Source organism: Thamnophis sirtalis, unplaced genomic scaffold (genome assembly GCF_051295495.1).
Source record: "Thamnophis sirtalis isolate CommonGarterSnake01/CBP01778 unplaced genomic scaffold, rThaSir2_p1.2 scaffold_15, whole genome shotgun sequence".
In the NCBI taxonomy this organism is placed as follows: domain Eukaryota; kingdom Metazoa; phylum Chordata; class Lepidosauria; order Squamata; family Natricidae; genus Thamnophis; species Thamnophis sirtalis.
Window position 1 is genome coordinate 10,978,100 of NW_028261395.1, and position 14,820 is coordinate 10,992,919.

The 14,820-nt window shown below is 44.4% G+C and overlaps 1 protein-coding gene across 1 annotated transcript in view; it reads left to right on the plus strand.

The window, feature by feature from the left end:
* The window catches only part of SPOCK2 (SPARC (osteonectin), cwcv and kazal like domains proteoglycan 2), a 124,999-nt gene extending 110,578 nt beyond the window's left edge, over window positions 1–14,421 (plus strand). Inside the window, exons 7-10 of the mRNA XM_087702338.1 lie at window positions 132–350; window positions 2,246–2,308; window positions 8,712–8,849; window positions 12,525–14,421. Coding sequence (XP_087558464.1) covers window positions 132–350; window positions 2,246–2,308; window positions 8,712–8,849; window positions 12,525–12,664 — 560 coding nt within the window. The 3' untranslated portion in view covers window positions 12,665–14,421. The remainder of the gene's footprint in view (window positions 1–131; window positions 351–2,245; window positions 2,309–8,711; window positions 8,850–12,524) is intronic.
* Window positions 14,422–14,820: the final 399 nt, after the last annotated feature.

A 14,820-nucleotide genomic window follows, 5' to 3' on the forward strand; every position in this document is an offset into this window, starting at 1 on the left:
ATGTGAAAATCTGCACTCCCATTTCTGCAACCCCACGATTGCAGAATACAGACTTTCAAGTTCTATGAACTGCGGAAGAGCAAACACATTCCCTATCCTCTCTGTCTTATTTGAATTGTCATTTATTGCAGCCCTTGACAAGAACCTGGTGGCCAGTTGCAAAGACTCGATTGGCTGGATGTTTTCCAAGTTGGACACCAACAGCGATCTTTTCCTGGACCAGGCAGAATTGGCAGCTATCAACCTGGACAAGTATGAGATCTGCATCAGGCCTTTCTTCAATTCCTGTGACACCTACAAGGATGGCCGTGTCTCCACTGCAGAGTGGTGTTTCTGCTTCTGGAGAGAGAGTGCGTCACAAGATTTATTTATGTTTTCCTGCTATGACCTTTAAGTCTTCGTTATTACAGGTGGAAGGCTAAAGATTAGAATAGCTGCTGTCGGCTTCATGCTTCCCAAGCCGAGCCGACTCCTCGTCCCGATAATCTCTTTTATTTAATTTAAAGTGAATTCCTCTCCAGCAAAGTCCTGGCCAACAGTCTTTCAAGAGATTTCACAACTACAGACCTTTATCAGGCTTGGAGAGCTGCCAGGCCGATATCTTCCAAACGCCACTCTGTGGCAGACAATACTTGGCAAGAAGTCAGGAACAGATCTTCACCCTAATGAATTGAACTAATTGTCTCCTGAAAACTCCACTCCCCTTTCGCTCCTCTTTATTCCGTATGGAAGGGGCCGTTCACTGTCCTCCTGTGGCCTTACTCCCAAGTCGTCCCTTGATCCTTAGTTGTTCCCTTCATCTGGCAACTCTGCACATGGACACAGTGGGAACAGGCTCCAGCTGTTCTTCTGCCCCACTGATGTCCGACTCCAAAGGCAGCTGATACCTGTCAGATGGCCCTAGCCCCCTCTCTGCCTCAGAGCACTCATTGGAGTCTTCCCCAGAATCTATGTTCCTCCCTAACCTCCTCCCTGTCTGAGTCTGCCACCAGCTCCGCTGGGCCCTGGCGAGCCACAACTGCCTCTTAGACAAACATAGATACTCTCATAATAAAGATGTGTTTTGATGTACTAGATTGCTTGTTAAAGAGAGGCCCATCCTAGAAATAAGGAGAAGTTTTCTGACAGTGAGAACAATTAATCGATGGAATAACTTGCCTTCTGGAGTTGTGGATGCTCCAGCACTAGGAGTTTTCATAAAATAGACTGGACAGCCATTTGACTGGGATAATATAAGGTCTCCTGCCTTGAGTAGGGGGTTGGACTAGAAGACCTCTGAGGTCCCATGTCCTATGTTCTATATATCTAGGTCCCAAAGGTGCTTTTTTCAAGAGGCAACCAGACTTTCTGGTTGTTCTTTGAAGATGTTTCGCTTCTCATTCCAAGAAGCTTCTTCAGCTCTGAAGTGGGACAAAAGCACCTTTTGGACAAGCATGACCTGGATGACAGAGAACTTCCATAGACATTTATATCTCTAGGTGTACATAGATGGCGCCACCATAGTTACTGGATTTCAGAGATCAAAGTAAAGGCCTGGTGGACTGAGGTATATATTACAGGGATGTATATTACAGCGGTTCCACCACAAATCCGGGAAGCCCTTATCTGCGGAGACATAAGCGCGAAGACTAATTCGCGCCGTTCAAAGCGCTAAGGAAAAACGCGACCCTACCGCGATGACATAATCACGGAGGGCAAATCCGCGCATTCCCAAGCACTCAGTACCCTAAACCTAACCCTAAACCTAAGCCTAACCCTAAACCTAACCCTAAACCTAACCCTAAAACAAACCCTAAAACAAACCCCTAAACCTAATCCTAACCCTTACCTTAATGGAAATCGGCTTTCTGCCGCGGCGCCGTTTTAAAGCGCCCTTCTGTTGCCGCGCTGTTGTCGCGGCGGTGATGACGCGCGATGATGACATCGTGGCTTTAGCGACACGCTTATGTCTCCGCGGATAAGGGCTTCGCGGTTTTGTCATGCCATGTATTACAGCTTGGGCTCCATTCCAAACAAAGCAATAAAATGCGTAAAATATACTTAGTGCATTTCTTCAAGTCATAAATCTAGTTGCACATATTATTACAGCCATGTTTTCCAACAAACGTGTAGAGCAGGTGAATGCTCTTGTCCCTCTACTCCAGATTGGGGAAGAATTGCAGGAAAAGAACTTGCTTCCTTTATATGCCCAGGAGATCACATTGAGTTGATTTGGCACTGATGAATTTCGCTTTGACCCTTACAGAGCCTCCATGTCTGACGGAGCTGGAGAGGATTCAAATCCAGGAAGCTTCCAAAAAGAAACCTGGTGAGTCACTAAGATGAAAGCAGCAAGAAAATCATTTGGGCGACTGGTAGAAGAACAGGGGAAAACGATCTCGCTTCTCCTGCTGAGAGATATCCCACTTCCCTGCATCATTTCACAAAAAAGCTCATTGCGACCATCTATTGTGCAAGTTTTAAATAAACTTGCCTAGGGATGCACAGAAATGGAGAAGCTGGTTTTAAGAGAGCTCGAAATGGTTTGGGAAAGGCTTTGTTTCTTGCGCTTACAGACCCAGCTGTATGTCCCTGTCAATTCTGTTTGGGTAACTCTTATGAAATAAGGGCCAAACCTATCAAAGCCATTTATCAGAGGCAAAGAAAAATAAGCTGGGGGCATCCATCTGTAACAGTTCATGAATTCAAACTGCCTTCGGTGTTTGTCTGTCTCCAGTCTATGTGAATTCAGGCATTAGACAGAGGCAAACATACCATATTTTTCGGAGTATAAGACACACCAGAGTATCAGATACACCAAGATTTTGAAGAGGTAAATTTTTTAAAAAGGTTTGCATTCTGCAGGCCTCCCAAACCCTCTACGCACCTCATGCAAAGAGTTTGAGAGGCCTGTGAAGCGTGACCCGACAAAAGCACGAACGTCAAAAGCGCGCCAACAAAACCGCGGCGCTAAAACCGCGATGTCAAAAGCGCGCCGACAACAGCGCGCCAACAGAAGCGCAATTTAAGTTAAAGTTAGGTTTAGGGTTAGGTTTAGGGTTAGGTTTAGGGTTAGGTTTAGGGTTAGGTTTAGGGTTAGGTTTAGGGTTAGGGTTAGGGTTAGGGTTAGGTTTAGGGTTAGGTTTAGGGTTAGGTTTAGGGTTAGGGTTAGGTTTAGGGTTAGGGTTAGGTTTAGGGTTAGGTTTAGGGTTAGGTTTAGGGTTAGGTTTAGGGTTAGGTTTAGGGTTAGGGTTAGGGTTAGGTTTAGGGTTAGGTCTAGGGTTAGGTCTAGGGTTAGGTCTAGGGTTAGGTCTAGGGTTAGGTCTAGGGTTAGGTCTAGGGTTAGGTCTAGGGTTAGGTCTAGGGTTAGGTCTAGGGTTAGGTTTAGGGTTAGGTTTAGGGTTAGGTTTAGGGTTAGGTTTAGGGTTAGGTTTAGGGTTGTTACAGCGCGCTTCTGTCAGCGCGCTGTTGTCAGTGCGCTTCAGCGCTCATTCGTCGGTGCAGTTTTGTCGGCGCGGTTTTGTCATCGCGGTTTAGTCAGGCACGCTTTTGTCGTTCGCGCATTTGTGGTGGAACCCTGTGAAGTGCTCTTGGGGGCTGGGGGGGACAAAAACAAGGAAAAAACGGCCCATTTTTTTGCTCGTTTTTGCCCTCCTCAGCCCCCAGGAGTACTTTGCAAGCCTCCGAAACCCTCTGCACGTCCATTTTTGTGAAGGGCCGGGGTTTCAGGAAGCCAAAAATGCTATATTCAGCATATAAGACGCACCCAGATTTTACCCTCTTTTGGGGGGGGGGGGGAGGTGCATATATATTCTGATAAATATGGTACCTACATGTGCTTGATTTCAAGAGGACAGAAAATACTTTGACAAAGATCTGTTTCCTGTAATGTGTGTACTTCACCTAAAATGATCACTGCTGCTGTTTTCTTTTAATGTTTGCAAATTTTAGAGTTATACCAGTAAAAAAATCTCTGCCAATTGAAGTTGTGATTGTTACATCCTACTAAGTAAAACATATATCTTACCCCTTGCCCATAATCTCATCGTTTCTTGTGAAGGGATGACCAGTGCTTATTTTATTTACTGTATTGTTACCCCTCCATATTCCCTAATGGTTTGAGAACCATTATGGAAGTACAACATGGAGTTCCTGGAATTTTAAAGATGTTGAAAAGCTACATGGACCCATATTTTCTGGGACGAGAGAATGCCCCAGTGCTGAAACATCCAGCTCTCTCACATTCATCAGAAGAACCTGGCAGATGTAATGGATCCCCCAGGCCTGATCCATTGTGTGGTTGTATGACTGATGGAGGAACTCCATATAATAAGCCATCGGAGTGAGGAAAAAGACTTAGTAATTTGGAATGGCTTTACTCCTGCTAATGTAATGCCTCATTTGCTTGTTGACAATTAGAACCTAAATCACATAATTATGCATTGAAGCGGTGCGTCTTTTCAAAAACAGGACCTTGCTGAATATAGTCAATTTTTTTTAAAAAAAGAAAAACCACAGAGATGTAATCGTGGCAAATTTAGCCCTGATGGCTGAGCTCTTTTTTCTTGTGAAAGTATTTCTTTACATTTCCAGAGAGGGAAGAAAAGTGGAATTTAGTTCAGGGGTAGTGTGGAAACATTAGATCCCCAGGGAGAGTGTAGTTCTCCTTCCTGAAAATAAATATAATTGTTGCTGTAGCTCAAGTGACTTGCACACTCCAGAGTTTCCATCCCCACTCTCTCAGTTTTGAAAGTGACCAAGGACGGTTTGCACTTTTGTCTATCTGGAAACAGAAAGATGAGGTGGAGGATACCACACCATCAGAGGTGGGTCCCTACCAGTTTGGACCGGTTCGGCTGAATAGGTAGCAACTTGGCAGCCTGGGTCGCTGGAACCGGTAGGGACCCAGGCCTGTCATGCCCCAAAACTGGTTCTTCTATGGCAGTGCCATCTTGTTTTTCAATTCTGCACATGCTCAGAACAATTTTCATCGCAAAGTTTTTGCGTGCACTGAACCGACAGCAACCCACCCCTGCATACAATAATCCAACATAAGATGTCCCTCAGAGAGTGCAAAACAATCATTCCTATAGGTGACCAGACCCAGCTATTTTAAGTCCTAAGAGCAGTGGTGGGATTCAGTCGATTCGCACTGGTTCGGCAGAACCGATACTTAATTTTTTGTTGAGTTTGGTGAACAGGCTCCAAAATGGGCAGACTACCATGCATCCATGTGCTTCCAATCCCTTGCTTGCTGCAATATGGCTTTGCAAAAAGCAAGGGGGTTGGAAGCACGTGAATGCATGCTAGTCTAGCCATTTTGGAGCTGATTCACCGAACCAAAAAAAAAAATTAAATATCAGTTCTGCTGAACTGGTTGTTAAATTACTTGAACCCCACCACTGCCTAAGAGTAAGAAAAATCACATTGCTAGATCCAGTCTGGGTCAGTCACTGGGTCCAGAGGTTTAGTCTTCTGAATTTTCAGACTCGTGCTAGAGCCCATCCTCAGGAAATGTCTCTCTATTGGGCTACTCTGTGTAGTATTTACATATATATATGGTGTCTGACTGGATGTGGCTTCACCAGACACCACATGAATTCAATGTCAGGGTTCCAAATAGGGTCCAAAATTAAATCAGAATCCAAATCAAAGCATTGCTCAAAGCTCCAAATTATTAAGAGAGCCAGTTGGCACCTCTGGGAAAACCCGAATCTGAAAGCTTCCCAGTTTCCCCCACCTAGTTGAAAGTTCAAGATCTTGCCCCCACACCCACAAGTCCATCACATGGTCCAATCTCCCACTGCCATGCTGGCAGTTCCACCCATCCAGTTCCGGTCAGGTGCAGAGGTGCAAAGACAAAGGATGACCTTGGCTTTCTAGAAAGAATTTTGTTATGGCTACATCGCATCTCACTCCTACAATCCCCCACTCCCATTTTCCTTTTTTGGGGTCTTTTTCAAGCTGTTTTTGGACCATTTTCAGGCTGTTTTTGGGCCGCTTTTGGGCCGTTTTCAGGCTGTTTGGGGGGGACCATTTTAAAGGCTGTTTTCTGGCCATTTTCCGGCCATTTTTAGGCCATTTTGCGAGCCATTTTCCAGAGGTTTTTGGTCATTTTGGGGGCTGTTTTCCGGCACTCCAGCACCGCAAAGACCACCTGGCTGGTGCATTGGAAACCATAAGAAATTTTAATAATAATAATAATTTAATAATAATAAATAAAATAAAAAAATAAGAGCACTGGCAACAGTGTGCGTGTCCACAGAGTGGGCACTGCGTGCCACCTGTGGCAAGTGTGGCATAGGTTCACCATCACAGCCCTATTGCATCCTGCCATATGCCACCTCCATCATAAGAAATGATTCTAAGTGGCTTACACGTTAGGATGGAAAACAGCAAAATAAGCAGATAGACAACGGAGAGAACTGAACGCCTCAGAGAAGGTTGAGATAAATTCAGTGATACTGATAAGGCAGAAGTCCTCTGACGGAGAATAGATCACATTCACCCTATTCCGGGGGCCTGTTAGAAAAGGCAGGATCATAAAAAAGCATGATTGGATCAAAGTCATCCATTTGGTGTAGTAGTTATGGGGCAGCTGAATTTGAAACTCAAGTTCGTCGATATTTAGTAAGACCTAGTAAGAGCACTCCTGGAATACTGCAACTAATTTTGGTCACTGTACTACAGAAAGGAGGCTGAGATTTTGGAAAATATGGCGTGTGGGACTGGCCTGGAAATAGCAAAGGACTATCCCGCAGTCCCTCTGGCAGCCAAAACGAGGCACCTCCATTTTGCCAAGCAGATGCTATAAGAGGCTGTCCAGGCTGAAAATAGGGTGTGTGGTGGTGCACGCCCCCCCATGCTTCATTTTGGTGGGGCAGAGTGCTGCAGGAGGCATCCATCCAGTCTCGCCCCCCCTCCACCGGCCTGCAGAGGAGAACTACAATGCTGATCCGTCCCTCGAAGAAATCCAGTTTGACACCCTGGTGAAATATTACAGGTTCTCCTGCTTGGGCAGGGGGCTGAACTAGAAGACCTCCAAGGTCCCTTCCAGCTCGTTCATTCTATCGTGTTTCCCCGAAAATAAGACAGGGTCTTATTTTCTTTTGACCCCCGGAATAAGCACTTGGCCTTATTTTCAGGTCAGTTCAGGGTTGCTGCTGTGTTGCAATATTTTCGTGAAGGTCTTATTTTCAGGGGAGGGCTTATTTTAGCGATTGGGCTTATTATCCGGGGAGGTCTTATTCTCAGGGAAACAAGATAGGTGTGAATGCCGGATGGGTGAGTGGCTTCTTCTCTGCCCAACCTACCTCACAGGGCTGTAGTTGTGAGGCGTACAGGCAGGGAGTGTTATGTCTGTGCCTGGATGTATACAAAAGCCAAGATGGAGCATAAATATTTTTAAAAATATAGTTCAGGGGTAACTTCATAAGAAAATAAGGCTGTCCCCAGAGCCCTGTTCCATAGGGGAGTCGATATGCAAGCAAAGGAGCTAATTTCGGAGGCACGAAGCCATCGGTGCTGCATTGCAGTTCAGCCCAATCTCCCTGACAGAGCTGTTGCTGGGGGAATAAAATGAGCAGAGACCATCACGTAAGCTACCTTGCACTCCCAGATGAAAGGCAGGATATAATTGCAATAATAGAAGCTTCTGGCTGGCAGGGATGATAAAAGGAGAGTGAGCCAGGCAGCAATTTGGCAGCCAGAGGCTTTTCCTGGTAGCTCTAATGGCAGCGGCGACCAGAACTGGAGTGGAGAAAGTGAGGGAGAGAGAAGCAGGAACAGCAGGGCACCAGAATGGGGCGTTGAGGGGCTGTGGGGAAGGAGAAGGGATGAATTGTGGAGAGAAGCAACAAAAGTCATTTCACTCTCCAGTGCACACAGAAGGGGAAGAATGGCAGGCAGCCACTCTCCTCCATGAGGCAGTAACCCAGAGGAGAACAAAGCAAGCCAAGCTTCTCATGTCCTCACCCTGTTGAAGCGGAAAGGAAAGGACACAAGTCTTGACAACAACAACCCTTTGCTATGGGAAAGAATTGCCGTTATCCGCCAGCCTTATAAGCGCTTCCAGTCAATCCTGGCCTTGATTGTAAGCAGAATGTGTAATCAACTTACCTTTGCTACTGGTTCACAAATGTGAGCACATGCACACGAGCAGGGGTGGGTTTCTCACCCCGTTCCAACCGGTTCAGTTGGAACGGGGGCGACGGCGTCCTCGTGCACATGTGCGGCGCGCGCGTGCGTACTAGCATCTGTGCGATGCTCCAGCTGCTCCTGGAGGATCGTGCAGGTGCTGTATGCGTCCTGTGCATGTGTGGAAGCGCAGAACTCATCAAAACCGGGTAAGGAGCGCGGGCGTGTGGGTGGGCCCTTCGCCGTTCCCGGAAGTTACTTACTTCCGGGTTCGCCGACCAACCGGTTCGCAGGGACCGCCGCGAACCGGTTGAAACCCACCCCTGCACACGAGCCACCTCCATGCATACTCAGGACCTGAGCGTAAAAACAGGACGTGATGACATCCGGGCATGTGGGTGGAGCCTCCGCTACTGGTTCTCCCGAAGCAGATTGAACCAGTTGAATTGCACCACTGACCTGTCCCCTCAAGTTAATCTGGAAATATTTCTGCATAATTTATGAATGAGAACACAGAGGTCCGGAGCTGCATTTAAAGAATCCTGAAAGGGAAAGTGCCCTAAGATCTCAGTGCCTGAGTTTTTTTTAACACCCAGGAGTCTTCATTCCAAGCTGTGATGAGGATGGATACTATCGGAAGATGCAGTGTGACTCCAGCAGTGGGGAGTGCTGGTGCGTTGATCATCTCGGCACAGAGCTGACCGGAACTCGGATGCATGGGAATCCAGACTGTGGTAAGGAAAGGGGAGGGGAAGAAGAGGTGGGGCAGGATAGGCATTGAGAATATACCTTACATGTGAAGGACACCTTCATGTCAACCCCCTGGCCATTACAGGTAGACCTCAATTTGCAACCATTTATTTAGTGATGATTCAAAGTTGCATGTCACTGAAAAAAATGACTTGTGACTGTTTTTCACCCTTCCAGTAGTGGGATTCAAATAATGTAACAATTGGTTCTCTGCCCTAATGACCAGCTGGGCAGGCGTGGCTCAGTGGTCATGTGACTGTGTGGGCGTGGCCAACTCAACAACACTCACGTCAATGGCCACTTTGCCTTAGCTGTTTCAATGTAATAAGGGTGTAACCAGAGAGCCAGTTTATGTAAACCAGTTTTGGCCCATTTTTCGCAAAAATGGAATGCAAGGGCAGGGTTTCAGAAGGCCCAAAATGGCTGTATTTGGTGTATAAGACGCACCAATGTTTCCACGCTCTTTTAGCGGTGCGAAAGGTGCGTCTTATGCTCTGAAAAATGCGGTAACTAAACCATGTGAAATTCAGAAGGGTGTAAGGCAATAATGCTCCATATCCCCCTTGTTGTTTATATCGGTGCTGGAAGTTTTGAACAGGGATATTAGGCAAGATGAGAAAAAAACAGGTATAAATAGTGCAACTCTTTAGCATCTTGGGATCCAAACGTAAAAGAATCTTACCCTGTGATGGTTAATGACTATAATAAAGGTTGATTTTATTTGAATATCTCTGCACACCTGGCAGGGCAATTTTAAGGCCCATCAATGCCATTATCCCACATTAATATCCGACTGTGGCAAAATGATTTTGAAAGAATGAAAGAGCTCTCCGTGGTTCAATTTTGGCAGTTCAGGTAGTCCTCGACGTAGACCACAATAGAGGCCCAAATTTCTGTGGCTAAGTGAAACATTTGTTAAGTGAGTCTGGCTCCATTTTACAACCTTTCTTGCCACCGTTGTTAAGTGGATTGCTGCAGTTCTTAATTTAGCAACATGATTGTTAAGTGAAACTGGCTTCCGCATTGACTTTGCGTGCCCGAAGGTTATAAAAAGGTGAGGGAAGGAAGGAGAGAAGAAAGGAGGGAAGGAAGGAGGGAAGGAAGGAGAGAAGAAAGGAGGGAAGGAAGGAGGGAAGGAAGGAGGGAATGTAGGAGAGAAGGAAGGGGGGAAGGAAGGAGGAAAGGAAGGGGAAAAGGAAGGAGAAAAGAAAGGAGGGAAGGAAGGAGGGAAGGAAGGAGGGAAGGAAGGAGGGAAGGAAGGAGGGAATGTAGGAGAGAAGGAAGGGGGGAAGGAAGGAGGAAAGGAAGGGGGAAAGGAAGGAGAGAAGGAGAAAAGAAAGGAGGGAAGGAAGGAGGGAAGGAGAGAAGGAGGGAAGGGGAAGGAGGGAGGGAAGGAAGGGGAGTAGGAGAGAAGAAACGAGGGAAGGAAAGAGGGAGGGAGGGAAGAAGAAGTAGGACCGTTGTAAGATAAGATGGATCTATGGGATGATAAAAAAGCAATCTTCAAGTATATTGTCAACAGTAGGGAAAAATTGTTATAAATACATATTATTAATAACAGTTATGAGATCATATAATTGTGAATGTATATATGAAATTGATTAAATAAAAAAAAAAGGTGACCACGTAACCCAGGATGTGGCAATTGTCATAGATGTGAGTGGATTGCCAAGCATCTGAATTTTGATCACATGACCATGGGGATCCTGCAATGGTTGTTAAGTATGAAAAACAGTCATAATATTTTTTTCACAGTGTCGTCATAATAGCAATAGCACTTAGACTTATATAGAACTTTACAGCTCTCTCTAAGCAGTTTATTGAGTCAATCTCTTGCCCACAACAATCTGGGTCCTCATTTTACCAACCTCGGAAGGATGGAAGGCTGAGTCAACCTTGAGCCTATTGAGATTCAGTCTGCCAAATTGCAGCCAGCAGAAGTAGCCTGCAGTACTCCATTCTAACCATTGCACCACCAAGCCACTAAACACACAGTTCTAAGTTGAGGATTATACCTGTATTGTAAAAATTTGCATTCTGAAACAGCTGCCAAAATCTTTGAAACTAATATTGAAGAATATAAATTATCTCTTTCCTAGAAAACCTAGAATTAGGAGAAGGGCTGTCAGTGCTCCCTGGGGTTGGTTTCCTACTTGCAGATGTTTCTGCCAGAAACCCAGCAATTCAGAATATATTCCCCATTATTGGAGAATTGGGAAATGTTCCTCTCCAACTGCATTTCCCTTGCTTTTGTTTCTTTCTCTCTTTTTTTAAATATTTTTCATTGTTTTATATCATACATTTCCTCTCTGTGTTGAGCAGTGTGCTCTCTAGGTGCCCAAGGTGTTAACATACAAGCATACAAACATCATCATCATTATGATCATTCATACATATATGATATACAGCATATATAAACAAATATACTGTAATATATAAACAAATATGTAATAATATCAGTTGTATTATTGTCTTCCATTGTGATATTGATTATATAACAGTTTCTTTCTCCTATAAACCATATTTCACCTACCATATTTTTCAGAGTATAAGACACACCTTTTATCCCCCTAAAAGAAGGTGAAAATTTGGGTGCATCTTACACACTGAATAACCCACCAGCCCCCACCCTTTGGCCTCTGACTCCCAGCAATTTATCTCCCTGTAGCAAACAGAGAAAATGGGGCTTGCAGGGGTGGCAATAGCCTATGGCAATCCCTGCAGCGATCATTGGGAGGCCCCTGCAGAAATTGAAATTAAAAGTGAAACAGGCTGTTTGCTGCAAGGAGGCAAATTGCTGGGAGGCAGAAGAAGATAGTTTCCCCCTTCTAATCAGGCTAAACTGAAACAGGATGTTTGCTGTTTGCTGCAAGAAGGTAAGTCAATAACTATAAATGCCTATAGAAGGTTCAAATTATTAGACTTATTTTTTAAAGACTGCTTTATTATTGTTCTATACAACTTAGCAAAATGAAGAAGCTTTTTAAAATAAATGCTTGATCTGAAGAGGCCCAGTGCTATTGTATCTTCTTTGGAATAGCAGAGAATAATGTATGCTTCCAGAAAGCCACATCAATTTTAACAGCATCTGTAAAAGTATAGTCTGAAATGTAACACCACAAACAGTTGCTGTTTGCTGCCAGGAGGCAAATTGCTGGGAGGCAGATTTGTTTTCCCTTGTTTTCCTCCCCAAAAGCTAGGCGCACCTTATACTTTGAAAAAATACGGTAATTCCTCTCCTCTAACTTCAATATCTGTCATTTAACCATTTATAGAATAGTTCCCATGTTATTAAATAGTCCAAATCTTCTTTTCCTTTATTTTTTAAGGTTAACCTATCCATCTCTGCACATTCCAGATTTTTTTTGATTATAATATCGTCTGCAGGGGTTTCTGGGTTTTTCCAACATTGTGCATATGCAATCCTAGCTGCTGTTAGGATGTGTAGAACCAAATATGTGTTATAATTTCCTGGAAGCATGCCCAACAAAAATGTCTCAGGTTTCAGTTCTATTTGTTGTCCTATCATATTTTCCAGCCATGCATATATTTTCTTCCAGTATTTTTTGGCTTTAGGGCGTGTCCATTACATATGGTAGTATGAGTCTGGTGTCTGTTTCCATTTCCAACATTTAACCGATTTGTTCTTGTTTCTATAGATGACATTGTTGGATTCTCAGGGGACTTTGGGAGTGGTGTCGGATGGGAAGATGAGGAAGAGAAGGAGACAGAGGAAGCCGGCGAGGAAGCTGAAGAAGAAGAAGAGGGAGAAGCAGATGATGGAGGCTATATTTGGTAGATGTCACCAAGGGGCACTGTTTGGCCAGGATGAAGGCTGTAGGGCTGGGAGGTAGCAGTCAACACTGAATGGAGAGGAACAACTGAACAAGATGATCAGGAAACACAGTTGAATGTAACTAACTATGGCAGAATGTGGGAGTGCGTGTATGTGTGAATGTATGTACACTTGCCTGGGTGGGTCCATTCTCTTTATGGTGGCTGTGGAGATCATCTCTTTCTTCCCAGCTAACCAGAGATCAAAGCTATAGCCGAGCAAAAGGGGTGGGGGGAAGTACTCTGCACTGTAGGTTCCAGAGAATCTTTTGTTAATATTACATTTTTTTAAAAATTAATGACCCATGACACATTTCAGTTCCTAACCAGGCTCAAAAGATATGAGAAAACACAACTGTCTCCTTCCATCGCTCTGGCTATGGTGCCTAGCAATATCCTGCAGTAGATGTCCTGTCCAAATGCTTGCCAAGCAATCTGCCAATCATTTGTGAGTCTTCATTGTAGTAGATCACCAGAATTTGTCTCAGAAATCAGGAACAATCCACTCTCCTGTAACTAGACATTTAGATCTAGGACCTTATTGAAGAAGGACAGCTAATGCATTGCTATTTACAAATATAGTTCCACAGCAGTCATTTCTAGATAGGTTTTCCAAAATCTTGGAATAGTTCCCCTGGACGATTGAACTTTCCATGCACCGAGTTAATGTATGATCACCTTTTCTGGACTTATGCTTCCTGGTTAGGAGAGCTTCCAAATGTGTCTGTATTTGCTTCTAATGTAGTTGATGTGCTAGCTAGTGCTGTAGAATAAAGGGCTTTTTCAGTCATCTCGACATCCCGATGGAAAGGCAAGGGGAGATTGCTGAGAACATCAGTTAAAAGAATAAAGCAATTAGTTGTGGAAAAGAAATCGGCAGACTAGATACTGCAATGGCAAGAAATGGTTTCCCATGATAAAAGGTATGGTGGAGACAGGTATCTCAGTAGCTTTGTTATTTTATTGCTCTGTGCCTTGGGTACAGGAAATCTGTATCTAACTGGAACTCACTGTTCTCCTTCTACATTCTGCAGTACAAGTCTCTTCTAACAACATAGGAGAAGAAACCCATTAGGCATCCCCTACAGGAATAAATACAAAATTGCATTATCCATTAAAAAAAATGAGCATGTGCTTTAGCTAATGATGAAAATGATAATGATAATTCTATTCCGTATCCTGAAATCGTTTTTCTCTCTTCTTCTTCTTCTTTCAAATCAATTAGGCATTGTTTTTCAAAAATTAGTCAGTGGGAAACATCTGGGGGGGGGAATAATATTATCATTTTCTTGATTAGTGGAATGTCAGGCATTTTAATCCCGGCAAGCCCAATCATTTCTCCACTCCCCCTCATTTGGACATGCTCACCCTGTTTGTGAGCATGGATGCTTGCAAGTATTTGAACACCTGTATTGCAATCCTGTCCAAGTTGTAGCTGGGCATGCATATCCTTGAGTGGCATGAAAAAAGGTTTGAGTGCTGGAGTGCATGAGTATGTGTGAGTGCACACTGAGAAGAGGGTAGGCAGTTTGGCTTACATCAAGTACCCCAACATTTATGTAGATACTGAGCTTCTGGCTGAACCCTTCAGGACAGTGTGCAAGCACATTAAACAAATCATGGGATTTTAAGCAGCCTCACTTCCCAGTACGTTCACCCACCTCCATAACAGATTTCTTATGTAGTCCAGCTGTGATAATAAATGAGCCTTGCTGTATTGAATTCTCTTATCTTCCTCAAATTTACTCCTCCTCTTCCAGTTCTCACACACCCACACCCGCGCACACTTCACGGTCCTGTCTTCATGTGTTTCTTGATCTTTTCTCATGAAAGAAGAGTAGATCACAGCTGAACAAGGCTTGTTTTGACCCCTTCCTAGCAGGAAAAGTTACTTCAGTCATTGATCTCTGGGGAGGAGGGAGGTGTCATTGATGGTTGCAATTTTTGTGTCCTCCAATGCTTTCCCACCCATCTAAGATCTTTTTAGTCTGTATTCACGTGCTGCGTTGAACTTGTCTTCCTTGGTTTTTAGTCATGGCCTTTCCTTCCATCTCTGCAGGTGATATGAGTGTGGATGGGTCCAGGTTTGCACTTCACAGCTATATATGTTTAAGGAATTGT